At 39.9% G+C, this 19,629-nt stretch overlaps 2 protein-coding genes across 2 annotated transcripts in view; one reads left to right on the forward strand and one right to left on the reverse strand.

Moving 5' to 3' along the window:
* Positions 1–671: 671 nt before the first annotated feature.
* LOC119486640 (protein FAM184A) lies at positions 672–12,722 on the reverse strand. The gene is made up of 8 exons (XM_037766922.1): positions 12,456–12,722; positions 8,765–8,905; positions 8,298–8,498; positions 6,844–7,031; positions 3,770–3,983; positions 2,408–2,506; positions 2,235–2,302; positions 672–1,225 (listed from the first exon to the last, which is right to left on the reverse strand). Exons 1-8 carry the CDS (start codon positions 12,720–12,722, stop codon positions 1,066–1,068), a joined length of 1,338 nt encoding a protein of 445 aa, XP_037622850.1. The 3' UTR covers positions 672–1,065.
* A 4,484-nt stretch (positions 12,723–17,206) lies between these two features.
* Positions 17,207–19,629, forward strand: part of lyve1b (lymphatic vessel endothelial hyaluronic receptor 1b) — a 3,046-nt gene continuing 623 nt past the window's right edge. Inside the window, exons 1-5 of the mRNA XM_037767295.1 lie at positions 17,207–17,395; positions 18,052–18,214; positions 18,738–18,877; positions 18,967–19,371; positions 19,524–19,602. Of these exons, the coding sequence (XP_037623223.1) occupies positions 17,311–17,395; positions 18,052–18,214; positions 18,738–18,877; positions 18,967–19,371; positions 19,524–19,602 (872 nt within the window). The 5' untranslated portion in view covers positions 17,207–17,310. The remainder of the gene's footprint in view (positions 17,396–18,051; positions 18,215–18,737; positions 18,878–18,966; positions 19,372–19,523; positions 19,603–19,629) is intronic.

Here is a 19,629-nt window from a genome sequence, read left to right on the forward strand (position 1 = left end):
AGACATTTGTTCAGTTAATACTTGTGAACATCAACCTAAAGCTTGAGAAGTAACCTGTATAGATATTTATATAAATCATCCTTTTTATTCTGAACTGCACCTGGTCACTGCGTTACCCACAATGCAACTGGAGATAAAGGTGTGTTAGGCGCTAGCCACTATGCTACAAAGGTCTTTTTTTTTTTTTAATTTACACTGCTTTTCTTTACATATCCAAACTCTGCATCAAAACGCTTCACACTGTGTAACACACGTAATGTTTCAGTTGGTTGCAATCTGCAACCTCACCACTAGATGCCACCAAATCCTACACACTGCACCTTTAAGCTTTTATTTAAAGCTAGGGTTGATGATCTTCAAAAACATTTTTATAGTTATATACAGTTATCTGTGACTGTCGCAGGACTATGAAATGATTGGACGCACTACCCGTCTACCTGCGTGCACTCGTTGCTCATAACCGGAGTCTTCCACAAGCTGCCAGCTTAACAGCTGTGAGTACTTTACGTTCATTATATGTTTACGATAATAATGACCATGGACTTTCGCTCTAGAGTTAGGGACTTTTGGAGCTAGTGCTGCTAGCTACTCTAATTGGAAAAGAGTTGGCAACACTGGGCTGGGTTTTTGGGCTGGGTTTTTGGGCTGGATCATTTTTAAGAATCTAGCTTGCCTTTGCTAGTTTCTCAAGATTACCAACCCTAGCTTTAACACCTGAATAACACATGATAGAAATAGTCAAATTTGTTTTGTGATCGATATAGGAACTATTGAAGCTGGTAAAAATACATTTTAGATTTATTTTAAAGAGCAGGTACAAGATTTTTTTAGATGGATCCCATCTCAGTATGAAAACTGAGGCAGGAGGAGTTGATTCAGGCTGTATGGTGATAGATTGCAGGCTGGGAGGTTGAGAGAGAGGACCAGGGCCTGGAGGTTTGGAGGTTTGTGTGTTTGTTACGTCATCGCAGCATTTTCAACAATTTCTTTCAAAAATCTCCTCTGCCTGCTGTCGTGACCAAGCAAAGCAGGTTTCACCCTTCTTCTTCTTCTTCTAACGGTCGACTATTCCTGGTCTGTAGGGATCCAGAAGTAATCCACCACCTTCCTGCTCCTGCGTTGAGGAGCAGAGTCGGGTCGCTCTCCTCCGAAGGCGGGCAGCTCATCAAAATGACTCGGGCCCGGATCCCTTCCCGTGTGCGGGGCCGAGACCCTGAACATGGTCCTGAGAGGGTTCACACAAAAATTAGTGAGTTATTGCATATTTACAATGCAACTGATCTCTTTCAGGGGAAAATCCTTTAAAATGACTGATATTACAATTGCGATATGATTTGTGATATAAGATAGAATGATTATTTTTACATCTTTATTCTCATTTTCATTGAAAAACATTATGGGGATCTGTACCAAACAAAGATTTTTTTCTGTCTGTAATATATATGTGTAGGCCAAAACATCTCTGTAGCACCACAATATCTAATTTAAAATGGTATTTTGACACACATTTCACCTGTAACAAATATTGCCCCTACTGCAATTTGCATATTGCGATTTTGATAAAACTTTGATTAATTGTGCAGCCCTATTTCACAGTTTTGTTTTTGTAATAACGCTTTTCTTTCCACCTGTATTTCTCCTATTTTTTGTATTAGTATTTAGTATCAAAAAAAGGAAATGGCAACACCTACAGAGTGAAAGGCTTTCACCTGTTCTCCCTCATTTTTCTACAAACAATAACATAAGACATTAAGAGTAATTTAACATACTTTACACATAGGGGCCTCAACCTGTGCAAAACAGAAATAAGAATTGTAAAATTAATACAGGACCTCACATTTTGTCAGTGTTGGATGAAATCTCCATATCTCTGATTATTAGGGGGAGATTTAGTAACATTACCTGTTAGAAGCCGATGGGCAGCACAGTCCTGCTTGGCTAAATAACGGAACTAATGTTAACGGAGGCTCCATTGATTTACACAAGCATTAAAAAAAACCATAATATTTAAATAATGTGAACAATAATGTGTTAAATTCTCCTCCATTAATTGATTTTAAGTTATTAGACCCATAAAACCCTCTGAATAATAATGCCAAAAGTGTGTGGTCATCCAACTAAAACAAGAATATTTTCTCAGTTGATAGTTTATAGATAGATACAGTAGATGGTTTTTCCACCAGGTTAGTGTGATTAGCTGTTTTTAGAGCCTCCTGGTGGCCACACAGCGTTACCTGGAGGAACTCCTTTCAGGCTCTTCAGGACTGGACTCGGGGGTGGAGATGTACACAGGGTCTCCCTCCTGAACAAAATTATATGACACAAGAACTGGTTGCTTTACCATATACGTACATATATTTTTACATTATTAGATGATTTCATGAACCCAGCTGTAGAGTCATCTCACCGTAAAATTTTTCGGGCTGCCGTCTTGATTTTTGAGGATTTTAACCCTCTGATCGCTTTCTGTCATGCAGAGGAAATAACTCTTGATGTTGGCTTGACACTGTTGGGAAAACAAACATAAAATGTACCTTAAATTTGGATTAACCACAGACAAAACAAAGTGTGTTTGCACTGACCACACATGTAATTTGCTGTTCCTGTGAAAACATGTGATTCGCCTTTATTGAGCAGTAATCGTTACAAGCAAATGACCACTCAACTTTTAACTTCTGCTGTGTGCTGACGTTTATATCACCACCCGATTCGACTGTTATCAGGCCATTAGATAGGCGTTACCGGTCGCTATAAGCATGATAGATGTGGGTCATTAGGGTCCTGTTAATGCCTACTATGTTGTAAAAGTGAAAATGAAACTTAAAAGCAACATGTTCTAACATGCAAAACTGAATGAAATGAAACAAAACAAAAAAGCTTCTTTAGGTTTAGTCAACAAAAATATAACTTCTTTAGGTTTAGACAACGAAACCACTTAGATAAAGTTTAGGGAAAAACATTGTGTTTTGGCTTAAAATAACTATGTTTCAAAAGTGAGAGGGAAACTTAACGCTTGTAAACACAAAGACAACTACATGTTGTTGGTTTCACACAGGATGCAAAGCCCGGTCTCCTGCATGGAAACCCTTATTTTGTGTCTCATCCATCGCCTCCAACCTCCACCCCTTATGGAGTTTCACACCGTCTACAGCAACTGACTTCCGCGACTGCTCCTGTCATAATTACTACGGTCGCTAGAGGTCGCTGTTGTCTTCGTTTATAACTCCTTTCAGCAATCTACCATGGGAATAAGTGATAAAACCTATTATTAGGTGTAGTAGGCCCCTATTGACCCACATCTATGGTGCTTATAGCGACGCCTAATGCCTATTTAAACCTGCAGTATGCAGTATATTTTTGGCATCATTGGGCAAAAACCCCATAATAACCTTTCAGCATATTGTAATTCAAATTCTTCTGCACCTCCTCATGGCTCTGTTTTCAGGCTTCAGAAAATCTAGCCAGTGATGGGAGACTTTGACCAATCACAGATCGTTTCAGAGAGAGAGCGTTCCTATTGGCTGCTCATTCAACTGAGCTGTCAATCACTCCGAACTCCGATCAAACTGTCAACTTTCTCATTTTACAGCTAAACACTAAACTACAAGATGTTTCTGAAAACATTTTATGCGATAAATAGGCATTACAGTAACAGAATATTGATTCATATTTGATCCCTTGGACGACGTCCCTCTCGTCTCCTTGAGAGAACACTAGCGTGTGATCAGTTTACTGAGGTGTGATGAACTGGAGATGGATGCTTTCTTACTGCTTTGCTCTGCCTCAGAGCCTTCATGTCCTCCTGACCTCTGAACCGGTCGGCTAACTCCTGGTGCTTCTCCCTCCAGCCGAGACACTCGGTCGTTCTCTCCTGCCTCTCCTTCTCAGCCAGACGCCTCTCGGCCTCGGCCTCCCGCTGAGTCTGGTTGGCCTTTTTGGCCTCCTCCTCCGATGCCATCGCCCTGCGCCTCGAATTCATCTCGCTGTGAACACAAGACTGAAATTACATCCCAAAATATCTTTTAATTTTTACCACCGGACTGCGGAGACGTTGTTTTGATTCTTTTAAATTCTTTTACTGTTTTGGCTGAATCTTTTCCTTTCCATTCCAATCTTGTGACTTCTATTTTGCAAACGAACTTCAGCGCAAACTCATCTTGTGTTTTCAAAGCACTCTGTACGTCATGTCTGCACTTGCTTGTCAGAAATGAAAACCATTTAACATGCTCGCGAATACCAAAACAAGCAAGATATCAGCCAGTAAATCAAAGCAACAAGCTATTAAAGAGGGAAATTTATACCTCTTTGTCGTACCTGTGCTGTTTGGATAGATATATAGTAACTAAGCACATCTGGATTTAGGAATTCCCCCCCTTTTTTCCTTTGAAGAATCGCCCAAGATCACTGACACTGCCCAGAGACCACCTATACTCACGTCCAAAAGAAGGTGAAGACGTGTGTTTGTTTTTTTACTTTTAAGGGAGTGTTTGAAATCCATAATTTCTCTTGTGAAACTTGTCTTAGAGTCAAACCGCCCTTCTCTTCTTTGACATTCATTATTGTTATTTATTCTTCCCTTCCCGCTTCCATCATCTCCTCTGCTTTCCTCTCAGCTCCTCCAGTCAAGCTCTCACTGATCTTCTGTTTTCCCATATACAGTATATATACAGTGTGTAACACACACTCCTAAACTGGGTCTGTCCTAACTCACATTATATCTCCACTGATCTCATACAGCACTGGTTGGGCTTTGATAATGCTCAAAGAGTTGTTATGTGAAACGCCATAATTGCCACACCAATTGTGAAACTTCAAGGATGCCTTCATCACTCAAGCAGAAATGTTTTTCTTTTGTTACAGCTGATTTTCTATTATGTTTACAGTGTGGCTGCAAACTAAGATCAACTCGGGACATTGCTTTGGGCACTGAAAGTTTAATTCACCCACAACTTAACACAAAAATCCTGCAAAAAAACATGACAGGAATCAATCTTGCAAAGATGATAACTCTAACATTTAGCAGCGTCATCTGCTTTGATGCTTCGGGCTTTGTGACGAACACTGTTTAGATTAGATGTGCAGCAATCCATCTGATCTGATGTTCTTCTTCTAGTGTTACAATTTATGCTCCCAGCAAGAAAAAAAATGTCTTTTCTGGTATTTAGCATAAATGGAGATCAAGTACTTATGCAGTTAATGTATGATGCAGCAGTGGGTGGTCCCAAAATGGTAGCACAAGATGTATATTCAACCAAAGGGTCTGAAAGACTTCAAAACATTAAAAACAAAATCACTTATCGTAACGTGACGCTGGACCCTTCTTTGACGAAAATCTCATCTCATTAAGGCGATTTATAGTTTGCTGTTATGTGTGGATTTATTGCTTCCATTTAGCTTTTCCTGTTTTTATATACGAGAAGTGGGTGACATGAAACATCCCTCCTCTGGGCCCTTTTGACATTGTTCCAACCTCCCTTCTTAAAGAGGTATTTAACCCTACTGGCCATATGGTCTACTATCAGTTCACATTGTTCTGACTGTGCGCCTGACTAGTTTCAAAAAGCAATCATTTAGTCACTTTAAAGAGACAAACCTTGACCCATCACCTCCCTACATGTTGAGTACTTACACACTGAAACTGTGTTTTTAGGAGTTTTAAATTAATCTTCTTATTCAAGCAGATGCAGTATTCTGGTGCAACGTGGTCTCATGGGAAGGCGCATAAATAGCACGCCACTTTTAAAGAACCAATGTGTAACAATTAAGGGGGATCTATTGGCAGAAATGGAACATAATATTAATGTTTTCTTTAGTGTATAATGACCTGATAATAAGAATTGTTGTGTTTTTTTTTTTCCTTAGAATGAGCCGTTTATATCTACACAGGGTGCGGGTCCTCTTCACGGAGTCCGCCATGTTGCTTCGCCATGTTCTACAGAAGCCCAGAAGGGACAATCAAACTCTTTTAACGTTTCCTGCTTGAGCCGGAGTCGATAACGTTACTCGCTTCCGTCGCCGCCATTCTCTCTCTCTCTTGCTTCACCACTCACTTCCAACGTACACACACGCTCTGAGCACTGGCTCTGCTCCAGATGGCTCTAGAGAGGGTCATTCATGTTTTCACGTCGGCCACCTTAACACTCCAACACGCTTGGCACACGGGAGAGGCTTCAGCTGGTTGTAATCTCCTCACCTCACTGCTAGTTACCGCCAGATCCTCAGACCTTTAAGGACCTTTTGCATGTCACGCATTTCAAGCTTCATTTAATGCCGTTCTCATTCCTAACTCGCCACATATGGATGCACGGTTGCAGTTTTAAACACGTGATCAATGTTGTGAAAACAAATAAAACTACTTGATGAGGTTTAGGAAAATAAGGACATTTGTTGTCTAAATGAAGTTAAGTACATAAGTTAAGTAGTCAATGTAAATAAGTCAACAGTTGACTTTTATTTTCACGCAAACGGCGGTCAAAGTTATGCATTTGTTTGACCCATCCATCCACCTCGATCTCCTCCTTACGTGGACTTTCTCGTTCTGCGTCACCTGACTTCCGAAGCACTTGCTCTGAGCGTTGTAGCATTGGGACGGTGTGAAATGACACACGAAAAGCAAAAAACAGAATAGCAATAACGAATGAAATGACTTAAGAAATTGTTGTGTTATTCATACGCCATTTGGTAACCAGGCTGTCTGGTGCTGCTGTAATGTAACCGCTGGATTTCACACTACTGTCAGCATAATAATAATAATAATAATGTTTGTCTCTTCTGAAATGTCACACGTCCGGCAGAAATTTGGTGTACAACAGGGCTCTATCCTCGGCCATGAAATATACCCACTTGTGTTTAATCTGGACATTTTCGTCAGTGATCTGTCTCAGCTTGTGTCGGAGGTCGTCTCTGTCTCCCTCCAGGCTCCTGTTCTCCTGCAGCAGGGCCTGTTTCTCCCCAGACACCCGGTCCAGCTTCAGCTTGGTTTCAAAGTAGCTCTTCTCTGTTCGTGCCACTGAAAGCTGCAGATCAGTGTGCTGCAAGAAGAAAAAAGAAGATGCCAAATGAGTGTCACAGGTCATAATTGAGTCGATTCAGTCCTCTGATAATGTCATATCCTGTTTATGCCCGGGCTGATTGAGGGATATTGGTGCTGGTAACAGAGAGAGGGAACTCTGTCAGGAAACTGCTCCTAAAAATATTCCACATCCAGTTTGGTTAAAGAGATCATAAAGAGTCATCTGATGTCTGTTGCTCTGCTCATCAATAATATGTAATCCAATAATTATGGAAATGATTATTCACCATAATTTGTTTATTTATTAATTTAAGTCTTTCCTGGTGATGGCATGGTGATTTTCTGAGAGAGCTGGCCACTGTGCTTTTTTAAAAAACGTTACTCAATCTGCAGGAAACAGTGTATTTCTTGGGGAATATTTTCAGTGGTGGATTAATACACATTTGGTGCTCTTTGGAGCAAGATAGCGTAAGTGGGGCTGACTCAAAAAAGAGCCATATCAACATAATGAAGGATCCCTAATGAGCTATAATTTGTATACAACCCACATAATCAGTTTGTATGTAACCCAAGTAATTGTGAGCTTTGGACAGGTGACGTAGTATAAAGAGCGGCAAAAAATAGGCAGAATAGGGTGGAAGGGTGAGTTTAAAAAACACGGGATCACCCAGGAGAACGTTGTTCGTGTTCGGTGTGAAACCGGAAGTCTACACCACTTCCATAGTTATATTAACCCAAACTATGATCTTTTCCTAAACCTAACCAAGTAGTTTTGTTGCCTAAACACTACACGGGTTGCACAGGCACACTGATCGCTCGTGTTGCTGGACGTTCGTATGAAAACGCACGAAAAATAACAAAATAACTTTCCGTAAGATATCACATGAACCGTTGTGTTGTGTGTTCTGAACAGACAATACTTGTTAGTTTGATCAATTAAGTGTTGGTTTTGGTCTATTTATTGGATTTGTTGACAATAAGAAGAATATGGAATATAACCAGCCTCACTCTTTAAATGCACTTTATAAATAAAGTGACTTGGCTTGACCCTCCGTGCTTCGGTTCTACTGTTACTGTATAATTTGCTTGTTAATGCTAACTGCTGACATTTGGGATGAAGTTGCAGTCAGTGTAACATCCCACCCTGATGGAGCACCCAAGGAGCATATACATTACATGTTGGACTACAGTTACACTAATCGCTGCCTCTAATTATCTCTGTTCTGTCGCTTACAAGTTGTTCAAAGGTGATTGTGCAGATCAGCTGACAATAACTGTGTCAAACCTCCTTTTTAAGCTGCTGCAGTTCCTCACTCAGGCGGTTCCTGTCGGCCTCTGCGGCCCCCTTGTCCCGCTGACACCCGAGGGCCCGGGCCTCGGCTAGCGCCCTGATCTTCTCCGCCTCCCCTCTGGACACCTCTGCCTCGTCTGCGGCTCGTGAGCACAACGCCGCCCTCTGATGGCTCTGGTACAGCTTCTGGTTCAGCTGATGGGGGTCAGAGAGTGAGAGGTGGGTGTATATAGTGTAGTGACTTGGTCAGGAAACAGTAGATGCCTGCCTTTGTTTCTAGATGTAATAAGACTCCAGAGACAGTGAGCTACTACAGTGTGTTAATGGTACTACATGAAACTCCTTTATGTATTTCACTACCTGCATGTTTTTTCAGGCTCTTTTGCAGTTGCCATAAAGTGGCTCTTTTTTTCTTATCTCTGGAGTGACCCACTGTTTAAAAGTCCAGTGTTTGTGTGTACCTCTTTGACTTGAGCCTGCAGCTCCTGGTTCAGGTTCCTGAGGTTCCTCATGGTCAGCTCGCTCTCTGTGCGCATCATGATCCGCTCCATGTGGATCTCATTTGATAAGTACTTGTTTTCTTTTCTCAGATCCTCGCATTCCTGAGGAAAGATGACATTGACTCTGACTTGAAGCCGGTAAGAAATTCCTCATTCCTACCATCAACATGAAAACAATTTTTTCCACACTTATCAAAGCAAATAATACATTTTTATTCGGAATATTGAGTCTTTTTTTAATTATTTTTTTATACCATTTTAGGGGTTTAATGTTATCGTTTGATTAACATTTAAACTTGTAACCTACCTAAACTAAGCTGAGCTTCAAAGTTCAATCTTGACCTTGGAAATAGCAATTTAAAGTGGCAGTAGGCAGAATGTTTTTGGCATCCTTGGGCTTTCGATTATATTGCATGTTCTTCACTAGCAAATGGAGTCTGTCCAGTTGTCATGGAATTGCAGGCTCAAATATAAATTTTTTCCCACCTCTTTAAAGCTGAAGTAGGCGAGATAGAAGCAAATATGATTAAAAAACGGTCGCTATATTGTGACAGTAGTACATGAAACAGGTAACCTGAAAAAAATCATGTGCCTCCGTGTCCTCCGGTGCTCCTAAGAGCATCTGCAAGATTCCAAAGACCGGAGGAAAACAAGCAGTCAGAGCTGATCTGAGGTCTGCTGTCCATCTGCCGTCTATGAGAGCCGGCTGTCAATCACTCGCAAACTCCGGTCAAACTAGGCAGCGCTGATCAAATATGAATCAATATTATGTTACGTTAATGCCTATTTCTCACCTCAAATGTTTTCAGAATCATCTTGTAGTGCACGGTTTAGCTGTAAAATTAGAAAGTTTTTGACGCCGCCAACATTGTGAAATCTGGTGAAGGAACGCCAAGTGCCGGTCACATGACCGGAGCACAGCCAATAGGAACGCTCTCTCAATGAAATGACCTGTGATTGGTCAAAGTCTGCCGTCACGGGCTAGATTTTCTAAAGCCTGAAAACAGAGCCATGAGGAGGAGCAGAAGTCTAGTTTTCTCTCAGAACACTTGAATTACATTATGCTGAAAGTTTATTATGGCATTTTTGCCCAATGATGCCAAAAATATACTGACTACTGAAGCTTTAAGGATGACTACAATTCAATGAAAACTAAGCAACCTCCATTTGGGGATAAAGATCATGTGGTATGATTGAAAGTCCCACAATAGCTACTAAATGGACTTAGATTGTTCTCAGCTTCCTAAATGACTTCACTGACTTAACATTAGTTGCAAAGCACCATAACATTTTGACTTCCAACTCTCTGTCATATTTAACAGGCTGCAGGTTCTCCACGAGAGGGAGCTGTCAGCTGTCACGCAGCTTTTCCTCACATTCATCGTATCAGTGACGACAACCAGCAAATTCTGGGACGTTTTTTTCAACATATGCTTTTCATGACAGGCATTCAACACCTCATCTGTGTTGTGGAAACAACCACATGCACAACAACAGCAGACGTTTTAATGCAAGACTGGTGCTTCATAACGCCAACAACACTATGGGCCAGACTTACTAAGGACATATGCAATGTTTCGTTTCCTGGGGACATAAAAAGGAGATGAAGACAAACCAAAGTGTGGTTGATGAATACACGGCATGTGTTTGGGGTAGAATGTCTCATCTGCACCTGTAGGTAGCTAGCAGTTATTTGACAATCTGCATTGGTGCACAACGAGACCTATTAATATTTATTAGACACGTCCTGTTAGGATATGTTTCTAGCAACAGTGGAGCTGACTAATCTCCTCATTATACATTCTGTTAGTTCTTTAGCACTCATTCGGTTACATCTGGTCGCGGCAATTGTGAGTCACTGTCTCTCACTGTGTCCTGACTTCTTAAATTAACTTCATAATTATGAGGAAACAATAATAATAATAATAATAATAATTCTGTAATTGAAATCAGGTTTGGGAAATTGAAAGCAGAGTTTTAAAGGGAAAATAATCTGCATCATTTCTTTCTGTGTACTTCTTTTATTAAAACAAGACGTATACCGAACCTTGATTCTTATTAATGTTGAGAGTTCGATGCACATTTGGAACCAGACAAAATTAGATACAGACATTTCAGGCAAAAGATCATATAAGTTATGTTGTTCCAACTCTATTTGTGGTCACATCATTTTCTTTTAACTAAGAGCTGACGATATGATTGAAAACAGATAGAGGTAGACTTTTTTACTATACAGTGTTCTCTTTGTAATTGTTAATTGTTAGACTTAACATTATTACTTTAGTTTCAGTTGTACTCACTTATTTTCTCTTATGGGATCATTCCGTAGTAAACCTCTACCGGGACTTTATAATAACCATCAATTATAAATGGTAAATTGAGGGTTAATTAAACATAGTTAATAAACAATGACATGATAATTAATAATGTTTACTAATTAGTATCATTTATATTATTTTATAAGTAGTTTGTGTAATATTAAATAATTAGTTTATAAATTATATATTTCATCATAGCTGATAGGAGACATTAACAATTACATTCTGATTACACTAATAAACTATTTATTAACAGTTTATTCTTGTACACATTATAACTATATTATATACTATAATAATTATACAAATAACTATATTAAATATTTGTTAATGATTACCAGATGATTGTAAAGATAGATAGAGGTAGATAGACCAGAAACCTTATTAAACACTGACAAACTATTAAATAGCTATCTAAATAATATTTATAGATGCTTTACAAAGTATTTATTAACCATTTAACGAGGTATTATAATAATAACTGATTATAATCATCAGTTTCAACTTTATAATAGCCATCCAAATAATATATATAGATGGTTTATAAACCAATTATTAACCATTAACAAAGTGTTACAAATATCTATGTAATGTTTATAGATGCTTTACAAATAAACTGTTTGTAAAGCATCTATAGACATTACATAGATAAAAATAATTTACAAATAGTTTACAAATAAATTTACAAATAATATCTCAATCATGAACGCATACTTATATATATATATAGTATAAAAAATGTTTGCAACAATAAACAATTAAAAAATGATAGCATTACTTATATAAAAAATGTTTTATACAGTATATATATTTATGTATAGTATAAAAATGTTTTAATGTCTGCAACAATAAACTGTTAAAATTACAGCATTTTTTTTTATTTTATTCTTATAAATTAAATTAAATTAAATTACTTATTTTTGCATGTACGAAAGCAACCTAAAAAAACGGGAAAAAATTAAGTATAAAATAAATTAAAATAAATTAAATTACAGGATAGCATAGCATTACTAATAATATAATAAAAACATTTTTAATTATCATTTTGTTGTTTGTTAACGGTATAATAACTATTAACTGAGTTTAATTAGCTATCAATTTACCATTTATAAACGATGGTTATTATAAAGTTTACCGAATTTTCCTGTGGGATCACTTTGCTATTCCTGAAACGTTCCTAAAGGAGTTTAGTTGTAATATTTCCACAGTACCCCTCTAAAATGACCTTGGGAATATAAACTATTTTTCCTACAGATCATCAGTAAAACTAGAGGAATCTCTGAGGATGCTCGTACAGTCTGAAGACAGATCCACCCTCTCCTCCTCCTCCTTACCTTCCTCTTTCTGACCAGCTCTCCCTGCAGATGGTTGATCTGGAGGAAGGTGCCATTGGAGCTGACGGCGCTGACCGGCCTGACCACCCGTACGGGCCTCCTGGTCGGTCTGGAGAGACCTTTGACCTCTTCCACTGTCCCGTTCCCGAACCGGCTGCCTCTGTTAACGTTACTGCTGCTCATGGAGAAAGAGTTGTACAGGCTGTCATCTAATGAGGGCCTCCCAGCCGTCTGCAGGTCGGTGTGGGATTTGGCTCTGAGTGACATTTCAAAGCCAGATCAGTGCAGCTTTGTCCAAAATGTCACTAATTGTGATGACGGTCTCAGTCGGGCTCCTGGTTTGTGTTCAGAATGTGATGTGAATGAAGTTCTCAGTTTCACGTCGAGTTCACCGGGGTGGATCCTATCACCGACCGAGCGTCATTCGTTATTCATAAGGTAACATGATAGGACCAACCTGCACGGGACAGAGGCACACAGTCCCTGTGTTGTGGTATGAGGGCACCTTTTATCTTTTCAAGTGTGAAATGTAATTCAAATTGTGATATGAAATCTTCACACAGTCATACCACTCAATGTTGGTGACATTTTCAGCAGCAGGGGCAAATTATAAAGGGCCACATCCCCACACTTCATAGCCAATCTCCAGGTCTTCTCAGGTGGACACAGTAGTGGAGGCAAAGAGGGGCGGGACAGGACTAGTGGGAGACTATGGATGTCTTTTGTTCTGCCTTTATGACAAAGTTGGTATCGCTTATGAATTCAGATAATAGATACAGGTAGAGGATACAATGTGTGAGAGACATTTCTTTGCTATTACTGCCTTGCTAATTGAAAAGTATGAAAAGCCAAAAGTGCCACTATGTAGTCGTTTGACTTTGACACTGATCACATCCTGTCTCCCGTCAGTTTCTTTTAACCTTGACCACAATCTTTCCCGAAACATGGTGAAGCAGTTTTTGGGCCTAAAGCTGCCCACACATGTGCCATTGTTTTCCTATGGGGAGAGAAAACTAGGCGGAAGCGCTACCTTTGGCGTGGTGCATCGCTCGAAATTGCCACAGAGTGAATTATTTCAAATTTGACCTTGGTTGCCAGCGCTGACCTTTCAAAGCGCAACCAATGAGATAACAGCTGCAACTGTTGTTGTTGCCTAAAAACAAGGAATGGCGTTCCCTGCACACTTTTTAAAACAAAGGCACATGATTTCTTTCAGGTTACCTGTTTCATGTACTGTCAGGATATAGCGACCGTTTTATAAAAATAACTTTTTTTAATCATATTTGTCCCAATCTCGCCTACTTCAGATTTAAATAAATATTTTTTCAATGATCACAATCAAACAAAATATATAAAATAATTTAGATACATGGCCTCTTCGGCCTTCCATAGCAACAGCACTTTTGCACTTAATACAGAACTACCGCCTCCCCAGTCTGGTCTCTGGTCTTCCCGGACTTGCTCATCCCTCATGCCACTGTTCAGTAGCTCATGAGCAAGGCACTTCACCCCCAACTGCTGCATTTGAGCTGCTCAGAGACCAACAGAGAAGTACAGAGTAGCTTCTAGGCATGAATGTTAGTATGGACCAAGGCATTCCTAAAGAACATTCCTCCATGTGTAGATTACATTTAATGATAAAAATGATTTAAGTAATAATAATATTTTTCATTAATTGACTATATATATTCTTTTTTTATGACTAAGAGAAATCGTAAAAACATACATTTAGGAAAAGCATATCATTTGACAGTTCTGAGGAAAAAAAAGTAATCTGTAATTATTTTTGGATCAGTGACCTCAGAAAAACTGTTTCAATTTCAATCTCCTCTCTTCCCCGAGGACGACTTCCTGTAACGATGCTGCGTGAAGGAAATTGTCACGCTTTTATCATTGAATTATGCTTTTCTGTCCCCGTGGATGAATTGAGACTTATGCCCTTCCTGACCAGGGAAGTGTGACCAATTAGCTTCTCCCTCCTGCTCCTCTCTGTGTTACAGCGCTGTATCCCTTACAACCCCTCAAGCAGAAAGGAAGCTCTATTATTAACACCATATTAACTGAGTCATGTCACCACCGTACATTAAAACGTCCTCGCTGTAAGCATGTAACTGTAAATACATCGGCCCGACAGAAAAGATCACTCCTCATGCTAACAGGCCTCTATCACTCCCCCCACGGTCAGGTTTCCTAAATGCTGGGAGATTAGAGAAGCATGCAGGCTTTTGATCCAAAGGTTCCTGGAATATAACGTCAAATATTAAGCATTAATTGAGCTGAGAATGATGAGGTTTGATTTCAGTGTCAAGCATCAACGTTTTGACATTCATGCAGCTTTAAAAAGCTTCTAAAGTCCACAAATATGTGAATAATTCAATTGCAAAAAAAAAAACTTGGTCAGTGGCCCTACGCTTCAAACTATAATGCTCTATGTACTCCTCTAGCGTCAGTTTTGCACGTGTGAATTTCTGCTCGTTAAATGCATTCACTGTATTTTAGAATAAACTTTCATGTTCATAGAAAACTACTTAGGAAAAGATTCTGGTTTGGGTTCAAATAAGTTTGTTATATAGTTAATTAGGCTAAAAATAAGTCTTCCGTTGCCTTTTGGTTCACATGAGACACAAACACCAGCCTCCTGGGGGGAAAGTCCTGTGTTTTTTGACCCATCCATTCACCCCGACATCCTCCCTACATGTAATTTATCGCTCTTCATACTACGTCACCTGACTTCCTCCTTCACTCCCGTAAAGGATGAGCAGGGCCACTGACCAAGCTGCTGTATTTGATGACCTGGGACCTGAGAGTGACAACGGGTTGGTCAAAACACATCTGGTTTCACTCTGTGTAACCTAAGTTAAGCATGACAGATTGTTTGCACTTGTTGCTGTAATTCACATTCTCAGGTGTTGCTTTTACACAGGGAGGATCACATGAAGAAATAACTGAATGTATTTGAAAAGAAAAGAAATATTTGGAGGAAAAAAGTGTTTGTTTTTACAAATATTATTATTATTTTTATTTTTATTAGTAGTAGTTGTAGTAGCAGTAAACCTATAGCATTGGGCTTTGAAGGACCCTAAAGGCAAGGTCAACAAAATTCAAGGGTTAAAGTGATCATAATGGTGTATGAAGTTAATGTATCCTAATACTTTCAGGGTTGAGGTTTGATCCCCCGCTGTGCCACCCACTGTGAACATGCAAACAGATCAACTGCATGTAGTTTCTGGTTGGTTCTGCGATTGACGTCACGTTGTGCAGCTCAAGATCGCCGGTTACGTGATTGGCCACTGCAGCGTGTCGTCGGGTTGCATTTCTCCAAAAGTTGATGCTGTTTTTGCCACAGGCCACTGCATATTTTTTCCAACACCCCCTGCGCCCGCAACCGCCACAGCCCAAACGCACTACCGCCATTCAAAATGAATGGGAGGACTGGCGTTTTTTCGCTGCACCGCCAGATCTGGTGTGAAAGCAGCCTTACGGTACATTGTCCACCAGAGAGGTAGACACGCTGCTCCACTCAACTGGCCGCGGTGACTTACCCTATAGTGGAATGCATCTTTTTTTGTTATTTCGTCTAAACAATCCACCAAAAATCTATTTTTGAAAACATCTGCTGAATCTTGTTTATTTTTAGTTTACCAATTTGGTCCAAATTTTGTGAGCTAGACACGTCGCTGGACGAGCTCATTTGCATAAAGTTGAGATTTTTCAACTTTATGAAACTCGCCGCAACACTCCCACCATGCACTGGGTAACTGCTTCTCCCTCTTTCCATAGGAAATTAATGGAAGGCATTGAGACGCCCTCCGTCACCAATAGACTAGAGAGCAATGTGGTGCAGCAGAAACATTATAGAACTAGAGACCGTATTGCGATGGGATCACACCAGCTGTGACGCCAAATTGAGCCAGGGACGTAAAGTGGAGGGGCCCCTTCCTGCACTTCCTACTCCTCTACCTCCGGAGCCCTTGCTCGGACCACTCCCATCTTTACACTCGGCCTTGGTTTTGATCTCAACTACACACCTGTAAAGTTTCATGACTGCATCTTGCAGCAACGCTAGTGCGTTGACTAAATCTGTCCACAGACAGACAGAAATATAAACATCTAGCAAAGTACTCAAAACCGCTTCTGTGACTCACACACAGACTCACAAGATGAAAACAATACTAGCGTCGCTGTCACAGCTGGTAAGAGTTTAACAAAGAACAGGAGAGCTAGAAATGATTATAGAGAAGAAGAGTAAAAGTGGGAAAAAGAGAAACAGGGAAAGAAAACACACAGAAACAATGTGGAGGAAGTTCCCTTTCCGACTAGCCTGTCAGAGCAAACATAGCTCTGGAAGATGCTGGCGAAGCAGAAACACCCCAGACCAGTGAAAACCGGAAAAAAACTATTTTCAAGTATATTGCTTTATCCGTATTTGGCAGCACCAGTTTGATAAAGGAGTGTGAAGCAACCAGCCAACATAAACCGATCTGCTCTTTAATGTCAACAAGAGGATTATCTCCTGTTTATTCTCTCAGAACACCGCTTAAAGCTAATGTTTCCTGTCACACTGCTTTAATACATCCTGGAAATCCTCAATTTGTTTTTATTTTTAAATAGTTTGAATATGCTGTTTATGTCCTATATCCGTGATGTGAACCATGTTTTGGATCAAACCCACTGAGAGTCAAGGTCTTTCTGTGGATGTGTGTGTTATCTCATAAAGGGGGCATCAAGCAGATTTGACCTCCGCTTCCTGTTTCCTCATCTCATCACATTCGTTCTGAGGCTTTTCCCTTTTTGCGTTCGCTTTATTCGGCTCTTCACCTTCAACCGCTTCAGTTATAGATATTTTATAGAAAACATGGCAAGATTATGTTTTTTTACTCAACTCTCACTTTTATCTTTTGCAGCCTTTTTGCTGCCGTCTGACTCCGATCTAATTAAAGGTGAGTTTGTTTTGTTTCTGATGTAGGTGGAGCACCACATTTAGAGCAAATACTGCACATTTATGTATTTCATTTTGATTGTTTATTTTGCTGGTGTGAATGAATTTGAATGAATGACATTTTTTTTTTTTAGATCTTTTATGACCTTTTATGGTAAAAGGAATATTTTCAGGACGCTTTGGCTCTAACTTCTGCACTCTTTTTGGTCGCTTTTCACATGACAATCAAAAATGTATTATATGGTCACAGTCGGCTAAAAGCTTCAGGAATGCATGAAATGTAAAATCATCAAATATTATCATTTGTTAAATGTGGAAAATGTCAATTATTAATTACATTATTATGCTTTGTTGTTGTTGTTTGTATACTCACAGTGCCATCGGTGGCCTATGTGTACCTATATTACTATTTAAGTTAGAATATAGTACAGTTTGTACTGTAAATAAAAGTGATTTAACTGGGAAATGACAAAATGAACACAAATCATGGTGCATTTATAAGTTTTTTTACAAGATGTGATACTTTAAATTTACACACACATATAAAAGATAAGCTTCAGTCCAGAATTAATATTGTTTTTATTAACAGAACTCTTGTTGATGTTGAAGCTTTTTAAATATGTGTATTTTTTATTTTTTTGCACAAAATGTCTACAGTTCCTCAAGGTCACAGAGCTGCAGGAGTCTTCATGCTTATGGAAGGAGGGAAATACACCCTCAACTTCACTGCTGCCAGAGCTGCCTGTCTATTTCTGAACGTCACCATGGCGACCAGAGCCCAGATGGAGCGAGCGGTACAGAGCGGACTGGAGATGTGCAAGTAGGCTGAAAGCATGTGGTGACTGTTCTGGTGTTGTAGAATACTTGTTAAGGTATTGACCAATATGCAGTGTTGGAGATTTCTGCTGATTTCTTTTTAATGATAAAAGAAATCTAACACTGTAATATTAATCAATTATACAGGGCCGGCTCTAGCCCTATTAGTGCCCTAGGTTCAATTAGGATTTGGAGCCCCCCCGGCGTCCCCAGTGGCACCGCGTTACGTTTCACTTTCACTTTACAATCAGCTGTTTGTTCAAAACATCGTCATATTTTCACTGTAAAAACATAGTCATTTTAAGTCCCACCATGTTGTTTTTACCTGATCCTAAGCAAGTGGTTTTGTTTAATTCACATTAAGTACATGTTTACTGCGACTGAAAAGTGACGCCGAAGGGCATGACGAAGTGTCAGTATATGATGAGTTGGGATGAGAACGTGTTGTTTTTTTACAAACCAAGCTAAAACACTTGATTTGGCCAAAATTTGATTAATCATTTGCACATTATTTGCTATTCTCACAGATTCGGCTGGGTGGCTGAACAGATCGCAGTCGTCCCACGACTTACAGCTGACAAAAACTGTGGAAAGGGCAAAACCGGGGTGGTGCTGTGGTTCGCACCGGCACATCAGAAGTTTGGTGTCTTCTGCTTCAATGCATCAGGTACTGTTTATTCACTACACTGTATACTGCATATTCCCATGTGACTGAATGACTATATGTGTAAACCTTTTGTTCCTCACTACTTGCAGATTTAGAAGAAACATCAAACAGATCAACAGCCAGCCCACAAAGCTCCACGCTGCCCGCCACACTGACAGCACTGACCCAAACCTCAACACCTGCTACACCTCCGCACAGACCAGAAACCGAGTCTCCATCAAGGAAGCCGATGACAACCAAACCCCCCGAGCAGACATCTCTTTCAGCTTTTACTCTCCTCATCAAAGCAACACATTCAACTAGGACTTCCTCCTCCTCCACCACTCTGAAGCCTTTCTCCACCCATATTCCTACTTCTCTTTCTCACCTTATCACCTCAAAACCCACTGTCGTCAGTTTAGCCTTTTCTACTTCTGCTCATGCCTCCAGTTTCTCGGTTTCCTCTGAGTCAGTGACGCCACGGCTGACGAGCTCTACAAAACCTTCTCTGGGAGGTACGTCCTGGTCTCCTTTCATTTTTTTTTAGATTGATGTTTTATGTGTTTTTGATGCTCCCTTGTGACAGTTTTCCCAAGAAGAGGCAAAATTCTTTGCTCTACAGTAGTTAGCTTATTAATTATTTAGAAACTCTTTATTTATTTTCCAGATGTACCTACAGCACTCATCATTCTTGGCGTCATCCTTCTGCTCCTGACAGCAGCAGGCGTCGTGTGGTACTACAAACTGTGAGTCGTTTTGTCACATGTCCTGTA

Source organism: Sebastes umbrosus, chromosome 4, assembly GCF_015220745.1.
Source record: "Sebastes umbrosus isolate fSebUmb1 chromosome 4, fSebUmb1.pri, whole genome shotgun sequence".
NCBI lineage: Eukaryota > Metazoa > Chordata > Actinopteri > Perciformes > Sebastidae > Sebastes > Sebastes umbrosus.

Excerpts from the sequence above, each read along its gene's own strand:
- LOC119486640 (XM_037766922.1), bottom strand. The coding sequence starts at position 12,722 with ATGTCACTCAGAGCCAAATCCCACACCGACCTGCAGACGGCTGGGAGG. Across the intron at positions 3,984-6,843 it reads AATGTCCAGATTAAACACAA|CGAGATGAATTCGAGGCGCA; the intron begins GTGGGTATATTT and ends TTGTGTTCACAG. Across the intron at positions 1,226-2,234 it reads CCTGAAAGGAGTTCCTCCAG|GACCATGTTCAGGGTCTCGG; the intron begins GTAACGCTGTGT and ends GAACCCTCTCAG.